The following is a 15,022-nucleotide window of genomic DNA, read 5'->3' as shown; positions in this document are numbered from 1 at the left end:
GCTGTCAACACTGAATATTGCATTGTTGCATTTCTTTTCACAGTTTATGAACTTACAGTCATATTTTGTTGAAGTATTATTCAATAAATATATTTAAAAAGGAATTTTGAATTGTTGCTATTTTTCGAATATTTAAAGAAAAATCCCTTGGCATACCTTCAAGTACCCCCATTTGAGAACCACTGCTATAGCCTACTGATATGTATTGATCAGCCCATCTCCTAACACAGACCGGGAAAAAAACGAATCAGTGTTATCTTTTTTTAAAATGCAAATGCCATTGAAAGACCATTTCAAGTGACTATGGCAGACCCAATCCCAGTCTTAGTCTAAAGATAACGCTTTACAAAGTGTATGATTACTTTTAAAATGATTAGGTTTTTGTTTTTTTAAATGCGATTACAAAGTGTATGATTACTTTTTTTAAATGATTAGGTTTTTGTTTTTTTAAATGCAATTCGAATGGCGCTATTTGTTTTTGTTTTGCACTTGATCTCAGAAGTGTTTGAAATCAATTGTTGAACTTTCATCAGGGGACGCAATCATTAACAAGTAGCCGATTTCCATACAAGCAAGCATTTTAAAAGCATTGATGTATGTTTAAAGCGGAATGCATGACATACAATTGAAAAGGCGACACCCAGTGATTTGGACACACAGGCCGACAGGAACCAGCGTTGTTGTATCATCTCTTCCACACAGGACGCTGCAAATCATGACGTTAGCGAGCTAGCTAGCTGTTTGATAATTCACCAACAGCAACTTCATCGGAATCGGGCCGCTCTTGGAGAAACAATGAATTCCCTGCTGTCGAATCCACAAGGAAACGGGCTCCTTTACGCGGGATTTAACCAGGACCATGGTGAGAAGTGACGCTGGCTTCTTTTCTTGCCCCCTCTCTCAACTACACTCTAACATGGATGCTAAGCTAACTTGCTAACGCGACTTATTCTCGGCAAAATAACTCCATTTCATAAAAATGCCAATGAGTCAAGTTTCTGACTCGATAATATCCCCGAGCCACAACAACTTTCACCTTAAAACGCCTTCTTGTTGTTAAGTTAGCCACGGCTACCGAGCTAGCGGTAAAGTTGCTATCGTGGATGGACTGGCCAGACAAACACTTGACTTAATCATCAGTTAAAGTGCTGAAAGAAGCTTTAAGTGCACACAATATAGCTTTGTCATGGATGCAACAACCATATTTTAATATAACAGCACCTCTAACACAAGCCAGCTAACCTTGTCTTGCCAAGTTTGATAGTTCGGAAGCCAATGTTTGTTGTTAGTATCCCTGCTATATATGTTCGTACTGTTGTATGGAACATATTCTCTATCACTTCTGTTTCTACGTCCGTTTTAGCCCCTGTCGCCTGTGCTAATCGCCAATTTTGCATTATTTGAAATAGGGCTGGGCGATATTGGCATTTATTAATATCCTGATATTTTTATGCCATATATTGCGATATACGATATATATCTCGATATTTTGCCTTAGCCGGCTTCACGGGGCAGAGGGGTTAGTGCGTCTGCCTCACAATAAGAAGCTCCTGCAGTCCTGGGTTCAAATCCGGGCTCGGGATCTTTCTGTGTGGAGTTTGCATGTTCCCCCCGTGAATGCGTGGGTTCCCTCCGGGTACTCCGGCTTCCTCCCACTTCCAAAGACATGCACCTGGGGATAGGTTGATTGGCAACACTAAATTGGCCCTAGTGTGTGAATGTTGTCTGTCTATCTGTGTTGACCCTGCGATGAGGTGGCGACTTGTCCAGGGTGTACCCCGCCTTCCGCCCGATTGTAGCTGAGATAGGCGCCAGCGCCCCCCGCGACCCCACAAGGGAATAAGCGGTAGAAAATGGATGGATGGATGGATTTTGCCTTAGCCTTGAATGAACACTTGATGCATATAATCACAGCAGTATGATGATTATGTTGTAAGCACAATACCAATGCGCAAATTTAATGTCAAATCAAATCAAATGTTTATTGGATTCATCACTATACAGTGTACATCCACGACAGAACTACTGACTAAACTACTACCACAACTTGGCTTACTATTTATAAAATAAAATAATGTAGGGTTATCTGGAACTTGAAATAGGCCACCCTGCCTGAATCCACACTTGGTAGTAGTTTAGTCAGTAGTTTAGTCGTGGATGTACACTGTATAGTGATGAATACAATAAACATTTGATTTGATTTGATTTGATTTGACATTAAATTTGCAAAATGCGGTTGCGCATTTTGCAAATTGCGCGCCATTGGTATTGTGCTTACAACAATTATATGTGTCTACATTAAAACATTCTTCTTCATACTGCATTAATATATGCTACTTTTAAACTTTCATGCAGAGAGGGAAATCACAACTACCGTATTTCCTTGAATAGCCGCCGGAGCACTAATTAATTTAAAACCTCTTCTTACTCCTGCGCTTATTCAAGGCATGCGGTAAAAGTAAGCAGGCGCTAATAATTTTAAAACCTCTTCTCACCCCTGCGCTTACCATTGGCATGCAGTAAAAAATTGGGTGTGATTTAAAAAAAAAAAAAAAAAAAAATTCTTCTGCAGCCACGGCCCGGTGGTTGGGGACCACATGTCATCGCGACCGCCTTTACACAACACTACCTGCGTGCCGTCTGGACGCATGCATTTCGCTGTTTCTCTTACGAGATTGCAATGCATACTTGGTCAACAGCCATACCTTTTACACTGATGGTTGTGATATAAACAACTTTAACACTCATACTAATATCTGCCACACTCTGTGAACCCACACCAAACACATTTCGGGAGAACATCGGCTCTGTAACACATTATAAAGCAACATAAGAATTACCCACAATGCCATCCATCCATGACTCTTGGCTATATTATACACGTACCCCCAACCCCACCCAACTCAACCGACGCACAGAGAGGGGGAGGGGGGTTTCGTGCTAGCGGGGTGTATAATATAGCCAAGAGTCATGGATGCATGGCATTGTGGGTAATTCTTATGTTGCGTTTATAATGTGTTACAGAGCCGATGTTCTCCTAAAATGTGTTTGGTGTGGGTTCACAGAGTGTGGCACATATTAGTAAGAGTGTTAAAGTTGTTTTATATCACAACCATCAGTGTGATCTGTATGGCTGTGGAACAAGACCCCTGGTTTACACATAGGAAAAGCGAAAAAGAAACTCCTCCGCCATTTTGAAAATGACGACAGGGGAAGCGTCACTCGTGACGTCACAAATTTGACCCGGCGGTAAAAGTAGGCATGCGTTAATTAATTTGGGGAGCGAATTTGACCCGGCAGTAATTCATGGCAGGTGCATATTACATGCCCGGCGGCTATTCAAGGAAATACAGTAAGTCAATTGACCAAAACTGTATTTATTAAATACTCTTCATTTTCTCGTGGGTGACTTTTTAAATGAAAGAACAAATTAGTAGTGCTAAATGAAAGATCAAATTAGAAGTGCTGCTACCTTTTTGTAGCAACACTTCTGCTGCATACTTTGCATATTGCTGTTGTCTGCTGAATATCTTCCTGATGGAAGCCAAACCATGGCCAGATGATGGACCCCCTGCTGTTTTTTTGGGGCATTAATAATTCTCCCGCCATTTGTGATCAGTTTCGCACCTTCTCTCTCTTGTAATGTCACTCGCACCGCTCCGCTTCCACCACCTGCCTCAGCTAACGTTAGCCATGTTGCTACCTCTCTGCTCGGCAAGGGCGTTAAGTTAAAAGTTAAAGTTAAAGTACCAACGATTGTCACACACACACTCGGTGTGGTGAAATTTTTCCTCTGCATTTGACCCATCCCCTTGATCACCCCCTGGGAAGTGAGGGGAGCAGTGGGCAGCAGCGGTCTTTTTTTTTTGTCATGAAAAAGGGAGGTTTTTTCAGTTGGTGCACTAATTGTAAGTGTATCTCGTGTTTTTTATGTTGATTTAATTTGTATAAAAAAATTATAAAAAATAATTCTGCGGCCCGGTACCAATCGAGCCCGGTGGTTTGGGACCACGGGTCTAGATAGCCTCTTGGGGACCTCTCCACTGTTCATACCACACACACAAAAAAAGCAAATAAACCATGACAAAACATACCAAAAGTGACACAAAAAGCAATAGTAGTGTGGGAAGAATACAACAAATAATAACAATAATAAAAAAAATGAATACAACTACAAAAATATATTTTTTTCCCTCTTTCCTCCCTTTCTTGTTCTTTTCCCCTTCTTCTTTCCTTTCTTTCCCCTTTCCTTTCTTCCCCTCCCGTTCCCAAGAGGAACCCCCCCCCGCAAAAAACTGACTTGTATCTAGGAATTCTATTTAATACTTCTGGTTTCATTTGTATGCTTTGTTGTGCCGGTCAGTGGAGACTTTGAAAAGTCTCTGATGTATGGTAGAGGATGTCGTAGTGGTTTGTGTTGTGGTTTGTGCAGCCCTTTGAGACCCTAGTGATTTAGGGCTATATAAGTAAACATTGATTGATTGATTGATTGATTGATTGATAATTGTATTTTTTTCCCCACGTACGTGTACTCACGACATTGTCATGGATGTGCTCCTCTCTCCAGGGTGCTTTGCCTGTGGGATGGAGAATGGCTTTCGGGTTTACAACACAGATCCACTTAAAGAGAAGGAGAAACAAGGTACGTATTTGTGATTCAGCAAATCATGTAAAATTTTGCTCAAAATATATATGAGGAAATATTTTTTTCCTCTCTGGAATAAAGTCATTATTGCAGAAAAGGTAAGGCAATTGTATTTCCATCCATCCATCCATCCATCCATCCATCCATCCATCCATCCATCCATCCATCCATCCATCCATCCAGCATTGTGGTTATAGTGTCCGCCTTGAGATCGGTAGGTCGTGAGTTTAAACCGAGTCAAACCAAAAACTAAAAATGGGACCCATTACCCACCTGCTTGGCACTCAGCATCAAGGGTTGGAATTGGGGGTTAGATCACCAAAATGATTCCCGGGCGCGGTCACTGCTGCTGCTCACTGCTGCTGCTCACTGCTGCTGCTCACTGCTGCCCTCACCTCCAAGGGGGTGAACAAGGGCATGGGTTAATTTCACCACATTTAGTGTGTGTGTGTGACAATCATTAGTACTTTAACTTAAATCTTCTACCGCTTGTCCCCTCGGGGTCACGGGTGGTGCTGGAGCCTATCCCAGCTGCATTCCGCCTTCTGCCCAAATGCAGCTGGGATAGGCAATTGTATTTATACAGCACAATTTGTATGCAAGACGCATTTAAAGTGCTTAACAAAAAAATTATATTAGTTAAAGAATAAAATTATTAAAACAAAAAAATTACAATCATAAAAACAATCATAATTAAAATCAATCAGATGCTCTAGATAAAATACTTTCAGTTGTCATATGCACAATTAAGGCTGGATTTGAACAATGCCAACGTTGAGGTCTGTCTCACATCTTCAGGAAGACTATTCCAGATTTTAGGAGCATAAAACTGAAACGCAGGAACGGCCATCTCATTCAAACCGAACCAGTAATAATTAATAAATACCTGATTAGGCAAGCATACAAGTATACAGTACAGTATATATGTAAGGCGTAACATACGATAGAAGCGCCCTCAAGTGTCAAGTTTCTACTGTCCACTTTGCCACAACCTGGTCTCAAAACTTACAGCAAGATGAGCACAAGTTTCTTATTTTTTCAAATTTTTTAATAAATTTGCAAAAAAAAAAGTTTTTACTATGTCATCATGGGGTATTGTGTGTATAATTTGGAGTACAAAAATACATTGTGAACATAACTTGTGGAAAACGTGATGCACTGGATATTTTTTGGATGCACTGTTCCTGTCATGATTTAAAGATTTGACAGGAATACAATAATAACACTGCTATTATAGTATATGTATTTTTGACATAAAGCCATATTCCAAAATAAATGTTAACCCAATACGAGTATTGTAAAGTAACACAGTAGAAAACTTTTGTTATTGTAATTACATTTTGTATTTCAATGTTTGCACTTTGCTATACCTGTTTTATTTTCAAAAGAAAATGTATACTTCAGCTCCTATACCTTTCCAATAAACACAGTCAATTCTTGTTTCTTGTCACTTTGTGTCAGAAGTACTATGATGCTACGCACTAATCAATCCAAAAATATAGAAGTATGTCTAAGGGGTTGCTTTGCGTGAGGTGAAAATTATGAACAGGAAGTAATTTTTCGGTTCACATGCTACTTGCACAACTTTTACTATTGGATAAACTCGGTTTAAAATTTGTTAACTCATGAACACACTTTCTTTTAACTTTTTTTTAGCAGGTATATTTTGTACATTTACGTTGACCTGAGGCCATTTTTGGGACTTAAATAACATGCGTCTGGGGATAGGTTGATTGGCAACACTAAATTGGCCCTAGTGTGTAAATGTTTGTGTGAATATTGTCTGTCTATCTGTGTTGGCCCTGTGATGAGGTGACCACTTGTCCAGGGTGTACACGCCTTCCGCCTGAGTGCAGCTGGGATAGGTTCCAGCAACCCCAAGAAGGGCAAGAGGTAGAAAAGGGATGGATGAAAGTATTTACTTTCAACACTCAAAGGTGTTGTTTGCAACATTTACACAGATGCCGAGAGGTCGTTAACTTTCCAATGTATTTTACGTGTTTTACTAAGCCCACTTCCGACTTTTAGGATGTAATGACATAATTTCGTACGTAGATACGTATGTAACACATGTGCACGCATTAGGTTTGGGTAATGTTAACTAGTAATAGTGATTTGGGTGGTTAGCGTTAGCTATGACTTGCATGCATGTGTTGAAGAGACAGTTTGAATGACTGCCGTAAACACCAATTATTTTATTTGGGCCATTAAAAAAAATGTTACACTCAGTAATTGTAAAAATATAGAAATTTGTAACACATGTTTTGTTAAACTGCAAAGCTAGCCAATGGTCCATCCATCCATCCATTTTCTACCGCTTATTCCCTTTCGGGGTCTCGGGGGGCGCTGGCACCTATCTCAGCTACAATCGGGCGGAAGGCAGGGTACACCCTGGACAAGTCGCCACCTCATCGCAGGGCCAACACGGATAGACAGACAACATTCACACTCACATTCACACACTAGGGCCAATTTAGTGTTGCCAATCAACCTATCCCCAGGTGCATGTCTTTGGAAGTGGGAGAAAGCCGGAGTACCCGGAGGGAACCCACGCATTCACGGGGAGAACATGCAAACTCCACACAGAAAGATCCCGAGCCTGGATTTGAACCCAGGACTGCGGTGTTCTTGTTAATTCTTTTGCTTTGAAAAATTCAACTGTGATCAAGTTGCAAACAGCCCCTTTAAGTTCTATATATAGCAGCTACTTTAAGACTTTTCTTGTAATTTTCTGACAAGACTTTCGCTTTTAGTTAAGTTATTTTCCTGTAAGATGTCTTTACTTTTACCTAAGTATGGCTTTTGTATAATTTTTTTTCTTTCATACAATAATTCACAGTGATCTGAGAAAGGCACCTGCAGCATTTGATCTGGAGAGATGCCATGTGTTTATTGTGCAATATAAAATATTTGTTTAAGACGTGGGTGTCAAACATATGGGTTTAATCCCACCCGTGAGATGATTTTGCTAAATCTAAAAATGAGCTGCAATTTTTCATGAAAAAAAATTGTCTTCTAAATAAATCATCTGGATCTCGCAATAGCTATTCTGTTAGGCAAGCAAACGGTTTATAGCGGGTCCATACAAGTATGCCAAGCAAGAGGTACATAGTGGCTGCGGGTTCTCCTCTTCGACATAACTGAAACGTTAAACCTGCTGTATTACATTGCCCCAAAATGTCTCTGTTAAAACACAGAAAAGTGGAACGTAACCCTCTTTAATAGGCTTTGCGTACGTTGCGGCCATCCGTTTTTCGTTTGGAATAGAAAAAACAATTTACCATAAAAATCGACTTTACCCGTTGTTTGGTTTGATAATAAAAACTAAAAAACGGATTGTTAGCCGTTATTCAGTATCCGTTATCCGATTTTCTCTATTGCCTGTTCAATTTGTTTAGACATGGGTTGACTGCACATGCGTAGTGTCTCTTTTCATGATCCTTGTCCGTGAATGACCCGGAAGAGAAAAAGAAGAATGCAAAGAACGGTGTCAGTGTCGGTCCGTGTACGTCGCGGCGATTTGTTTTTCGTTGTGAATAGAAAAATAATGTCCCCGCAATATCCCTGTCTCCTTTTTTATTCTTCTTTCTATCCCCCTCCTGCTCTGGTGCGGCTGCCCCAAACACTAAATACTGTATATGTGTTTTATAAAGTCACATACAAATAGAGCAACAAGAGAAATATCCCACACTTCTCTTTTATAAAGCAACTATGTACAGCAGATATGGGCATTTACATCGACTCTGACGTGGGATTAGAGCTGAGGATGTCGTTGGGGTTTGTGCAGCCCTTTGAGGCATTTGGGATTAAGGGCTATACAAATACATTTTGATTGATTGAATATATTTTGCCTAAGTGACTGGACAAGACATGCAAAAATATGTTTGGAAAAGCTGATTCTGATAATCAATAAAGATTCAAGGGCAGGGATGTCTAAAGAGTGGCATGGTGGCCACTTTCAGCCCACAGCTGTTTTTTTTACTGCCCCTCTGCATTTTGTAAACACCAAATACATTTATTATGAATTACATATATTAACATAAGATATTACACTAATTGTCACCTATAACTCATAGCTAAAATGTGGTAAAATCAAAGAGGCCCCCGCATCCTTTACTTTTTCTGTACGCACACAATTGAAAGTGTCCGGACACTCCTGTTTAAGGGGGACATAAAAGATTTATTAATGGAGATATGTTTTTTATGGGAAACATGTTCTAAGTATAACAGTTTTGTGCTAATGACTCCCAGTTTGTTGCGTAGAATGCATGTACAATCAATTGGCACAGAATCAGTGCAGAGAAAAATAGGAGCCGTCCCCTCAAGTGAGGTTAAATATATTGCTTAGCACAACATTTTCCAGGATTACTTTTCAAAGCCTAGTTTGGTGTTTTCCTTCTGATGACTGACAGTCTCTGTGAGTGGGAGGCATATCATTATTCTTCAGTGTCAAATGATTTAGTGATCTGGAGCGAACAGAACACAAACATTTTTGTCAATAAGGCGTACATACTTTCCACACTGATGGTAAATGTCACACTGGGAAGCAATATTGTTCAACTGTTCTGTCCACTTGCAGAGTTCATGGAGGGCGGAGTTGGCCATGTGGAGATGCTCTTCAGGTGTAACTATCTCGCTCTCGTTGGAGGGGGGAAGAAACCCAAGTATCCAACTAATAAAGGTATGTTTTTATTTTTCATACCACTACAATAACCCTCCACTATGACAAGTTCTTCTTGGTTCGTTTTGTTTAGAATTGTGAGTGACACATTAACAAGAGCTTTAAAACCAAACAGATCTGTTTTTATATCGCCACTGTTCGACACAGAGCTAGCAATATTCTCACCAGGTGGATATAGGACCTCATGGTTCCTTTGCAATTACCATTAATATTACCCTGATCAAATAAGTCGGTTAAATCCAGGGGGCGCTTCACAAAAATTGCCTTGTGTGTTAACACATTTTCATCAACTAATATAGCTGCTTTAGACAAATGGGTCCCTTTATCTGACATTTAACTTAGTCATATATACATATTTATATACATATATAGGACAAGGGCCTATCTCAGCTGCTTGATGCAAAATACTGAAACACATCCCTACAACAACATCTCTACTTTACTGTTGTTTTTACGTCCACGTAGTGATGATCTGGGATGACTTAAAGAAGAAGACGGTCATCGAGATCGAGTTTTCCACAGAGGTCAAAGCAGTGAAGCTTCGGCGTGACAGGTAACACCAACTAACGACCTCTCCTTCAAGAATGCTGCAAACTACAAGGGTTAACACATCGGGTTATCAGATAGCATATGCGGAGCCAAAATTATTTCCAGCATCATTCCTGGCCGTATTTTAACCTCATGCTTTTTTTGTGTTAAAAATGCTTTCAGTTGGCCTAAATATAAGTGCTTACAAGGAAACGTTAAAGATATCTTTCATACTTTATATTTTAGTCGACTAAATTTACTGTAATTTTAGCCGACTAAAATGTTGTAAAATTGTCAACTAAAACTAGACTAAAACCAAATCAAATTACCTAACTAAAGTTTGACTTGAACCAAATTAAAATGGCTGTCAAATTCTTTCTGCTGTTGCATAAGCTTTTTAAATTTTCAATGTGAAATTGAATTAAGTAAAACTATGGCCACGTGGGTACACAAGACTATGGATGTTTCACGCGCAGAATTCGCTCTGCCCAGAGTACGTTCGAGTTGGTGAGCAACGTCCTTTACAAATGTAACTTTAACAAGTGGAAAGTTAGAGCAGCACACCCACTTGAACTTTATTGCAAACTTCAACAGCAGGCACAAACATTACACACACACTGTTACGTCTGTGAATGTTGTCTGTCTATCTGTGTTGGCCCTGCGATGAATTGGCGACTTGTCCAGGGTGTACTCCCCCTTCCGCCCGATTGTAGCTGAGAAAGGCGCCTCCCCCCCGTGACCCCAAAAGGGAATAAGCGGTAGAAACTGGAAGAATGGATGGATGGATGTTACGTCTCTCCCTCAAACCATTCTCCCTGCAACCTGTGTTAACTAGGAACTAGGAACCTTTACATGACAATCTTATTGTACCTTTCTACTTTGCTATGAGTTCTTTTTTGAATTTGGCCGTGTTGCTCATCTTCTTTATCAAAGTCCTGTCACTTGCAATGTTCTTTATTTTCCTCAGTAAAAAAAAAAGCTAAGACTGGCTGATTAAAAGCTAGAAATACAGAGTGTGCTTGAATAGGGCTGGATGATTATAGCAAAAATCATAATCACGATTATTTAGATGGATAGTAAGTGTAATCACGATTAATAACACAATTATTAATTTATTTGAAATTAGGAGTATTTATTGTACCACCAAAACTCAACTTTAAATATCGCTTTAAAAAACGAATATACATTTTTAATGATTAAGCCACAACAAATAAAATATAATAGTAGCAACAATACATTTAAATAACAATCACAAAAATCAGTCCATTTTCTCTACTGCTCACTATTAAGATATCTGTGTTCTTGTGTAAAAATATGGGGAAACGACTAGAAATGTGCACATTATGGAATTTTGCCTATCGTTCACAATCATTATGAAAGACATGACGACGGATGGATTTTTTTAATGCATTCTAACTTGTGAATACAGCAGAGTCAATAGGAGCTCGCTATTCCGACCATAAAATCCGATAAATAAACATTCAAAAAGCGCTTACAATACTCAATTTACATTTCGTGATGCCTTCCGCCCGATTGTAGCTGAGGTAGGCGCCAGCGCCCCCCGCGACCCCGAAAGGGAATAAGCGGTAGGAAATGGATGGATGGATGGATTTGAATATTAACTAAGTACTAGTGGTATTGTTATTATAAATGCTAACGCAGACAAATTATAGTGGCTCCATGGTCACTTCCTGAGTCTGTATGTTTACATCATTGAGTGGTCTGCTGTTTCCTCGCTTCCTTGCTCCCTGTTAGGTTATTCTAGGTCATAAATCATGCCTCTCACCTGGACATGAGATGTCATAGTAGGTATTCTAAGTTAGTACACTTAGACAGCTACTTAGGAACAGAAACTGGAAAGGGCTACACGAAAAACAAATGTTACCCCGAACCCTGTTTCTTTGTGAGGATTATGATCCATTTTTTATCTAAATGGGAATATATGAACATCCGAGCAGTCTACGTCCTAATGACAGCAGACTTTTTACAGCCAGTGACGTTTTATAATGTTTGTTGGCTTTTATAAAATCTGCAGTGAGTTGTAATCAGTGATGAAGAAAAAAAAAAACAATGATGCGTTTTTAAAATTAATGCCCATCCATCCATCCATCCATCTTCCGCTTATCCGAGGTCGGGTCGCGCAGCGCATGCTAAAATGATCAAAGTACATAAATATTAAATGTTATTATAAATGTGCCCGTTACTACATTACATATATACTTACATCATATATATAAAAACTCAATGGAGACATTCGGATGTTTTTTTAAGGGATTAATAGGCGGAATTGCATGGCTCTCACAGGCTCCCTTGTCAGCAAATTTTTAATCACATTTATTTAATATTTAGAATTTAAAAAAAAAAAGCATTCGTCGTCATGTCTTTCATAGTGATTGTAAACGATAGGCAAAATTCCAAGAAAAGTGCAGTTCCCCTTTAAAACTTTTAGTTTGTGGAATCAATTTCTGGAATTGAATTATGGAATAGATTAAGCAAAGAAATCAAAGAGAGTACTATTATGATTTCAGTTTAAGAAACTGTTCAAACTACAAGTGTTCACAAAGAAGAAGAATTATGAAAGGTATCTTGAACTTTAAAAAAAAAAAATCTCATTTATATCTTAGGTAAACCAAAAATTACTTAACTATTTATTTATGAGAACTTTGATTATTGTGTGTATGTCTGATATTCATTTATGTATATAATTTTTGTTTACTTACGTATGTATTGATATAATACTAATTTATTTATTCACTGTTCTGTTACTTAGAACAAAGAAATGGGATAAAACTGTTATGATATGAAAAGGGGTAGGTTTGAATAAACTCTGCTTCTTTCTTCTCCTTTTCGGACGTGCTGTAGTGAAACAACTAGAAAAATGTGATGCATTACATTGTATTGTATTGTACATGTTTGCATCGAACTGAAACTAACTAATATTAATATTATAAAAATAATTTTTTCCGGTTTTGTTTTTAATTAAGTTTAATTAAGTTATCATTTACACGTATTTTACTACCATAGGGTGTGTGCTTTTTCTGTCAAATTAATTTTATTTAATGTTTTGTGAGTCAAATGCAAAAATATTCACATTTATTAGTGCACTGCATCTTTGGACAATTTTGACTAGTATTTTAGTTGAAAGCATAATCATTGTGTTTATCTATCAATAAAGTAAGGTACTTTTTGGAAAACTTTGTTTTGTTACTGCAATTAGACCCTTAGTGGCGCACCGCGCTATTATTGTGGGGGGGGGAGAGTGCTTTGTTGTTGTTCTCAGCTTAACGAGTAGAAACAATTCGAGGCTGTAAAACAGCGTTATATTTGTGTGTCAATTTTGAGGTCGCAAAGGCGGATTTTGAGGACAGAAAAATATAACTTGCAAGCACAGACATTACATTTTGAAAATAAATTAAACTCAGGTGAAAAATAAAATTTTGGAGCAAATATAAATGTGTTTTTGCACAATTAAAGTGTTTGCATGTTTGTATTCATATCAACACTCGAGAATTACTGCTTTTTGCACAGTCAAACCGATGCGCCCTCATCCGCCTCTCTTCCTCTCGCTCAACTTCATCCCTCTGTGCATTTAGATTTTTTTTCTACAATCACTCATAATTCTGCTGTGTGCTGGCGGAAGTTTTCACACATTGTTATATTTGTGCAAAAAGGCAACAAATCAGGCATCTGGACAGTTGTATGCTCTCACTAGCTGCTTGGTCTCCAATTAGATCGCTTGTTACGCTATCCAAAAAGCATTATTTCATAAAGCAAGGTAAAGTTATTATTGTTATTTAATAGGTTTTTTATGGAGACATATTATTTGATGATTGATTCATTAGTTTGTTTTTAGATTAAATATAATATGTAATAGTTGCAATTAAGGCAATAAATTAATTACAAAAGCAGTAGTGTTAGCACTTTGTTTATTAATTTATACAGGCAGAAATGTTTTTTTCACCTGATCAGCCAAAACTGCAGGTTTTTGCATCCATTTGTTTTTGCTCTGTTGTTCTTTGAATTGTTTTATAGGTCAATTTTCTTCTTAATTGTCCTAAACAGAAAAGCAGAACAAATAAACAGGCAAGTAAACACATGATCACATTAACAGTGATTTCATCACATAAAAATTAACATTTTCCAATGAAATGAAAATGTACATCATGTGTTGAACAAGTAATTTGATTTAAAAAGTACAATTGTTAAAAAGTATGAACTATTAGTCGCATGTTAAAATGACAAATAATAAGACATGAGTCAAGCTATATATGTGTAAAAATTCAAAGAAAAATATCTACTAAATGTTGAATAAAGCTCTGTGCATGAAACCGCCTGCAATGGTCGAATATGCAGGATCTTTCTATATCACTGTTATCATCCCAGCTTTACATGTCTGGTTTAAGATGTTTTAAATGAACAAATTAAGCTATGCATACATTGTAAAGTTGCTCTTTCCGCTTCATATAGCGCCGGCATGCTGAAAATTGTTTTGTATAATGATCTCATTGGAGACTAAGCAGTCAATCAGAGCGTACATTTGTTCAGTTCTCTGATTGGTCTCCTTTTTGACACAATTATTGCGGTTTTTCAAAAGCATAGCAGAAATCTAACCGAGTGTAGGAAAAAAATCTGAATCCGCAGTAATTATTGATTGTTAATATTGACATTAACAAACATGCAAACACTTTAATTTGCTGAAACATTTTAATTTTTTGCTTGAGTTGAACAAACTCTTTTCAAAACATAAGGTTTGTGCTTGCAAAATATATTTTTCTGTCCTCAAAATCTTCCACTGGGCCCAAAAAAATTAAAGACTAAAAATATAACGTCATAATAAAAAAATAAGAAAAGAGACCGCCTCTAAAAGTACGTCTGCTGTTTGTACATTGATCATACATCGATGATATTGTTCACAACAACAAAAGCAGATGAGATGTGTTGTGGGTGTATAGATTTTTTTGTTAGCATTGGCTTCATTGTTTAGTCGCTGTTTCGAATGGCTGTCTCGACATTGTTTATTTAAGGACGGAGCGGTTGAGTGTTCCGTGAATGAATGTCCAGACACATTTTTTTCTCAACAAATGCTCCTTTTCCTCACAAAGACAGAATTTCACTTACATTTATGTCAATTTCCCTGATGTTCTTTTATATTTTAACAGCCAATGTGA

General features: G+C 38.0%; 1 protein-coding gene across 2 annotated transcripts in view; it reads left to right on the top strand.

Moving 5' to 3' along the window:
- Positions 1–485: 485 nt before the first annotated feature.
- The window catches only part of wdr45b (WD repeat domain 45B), a 29,256-nt gene continuing 14,719 nt past the window's right edge, over positions 486–15,022 (top strand). Inside the window, exons 1-4 of one of the 2 annotated variants that reach the window (XM_061908643.1) lie at positions 486–862; positions 4,568–4,642; positions 9,225–9,326; positions 9,792–9,879. In XM_061908643.1, the coding sequence (XP_061764627.1) occupies positions 796–862; positions 4,568–4,642; positions 9,225–9,326; positions 9,792–9,879 (332 nt within the window). In that variant the 5' untranslated portion in view covers positions 486–795. The remainder of the gene's footprint in view (positions 863–4,567; positions 4,643–9,224; positions 9,327–9,791; positions 9,880–15,022) is intronic. The other variant, XM_061908642.1, reaches the window with a different exon arrangement.

This window comes from Nerophis ophidion, linkage group LG08 (assembly GCF_033978795.1).
Source record: "Nerophis ophidion isolate RoL-2023_Sa linkage group LG08, RoL_Noph_v1.0, whole genome shotgun sequence".
Taxonomy (NCBI): Eukaryota; Metazoa; Chordata; class Actinopteri; order Syngnathiformes; family Syngnathidae; genus Nerophis; species Nerophis ophidion.
Note: the sequence above shows the minus strand (reverse complement) of the source record. Positions and strands in the feature narration are given on the sequence as shown.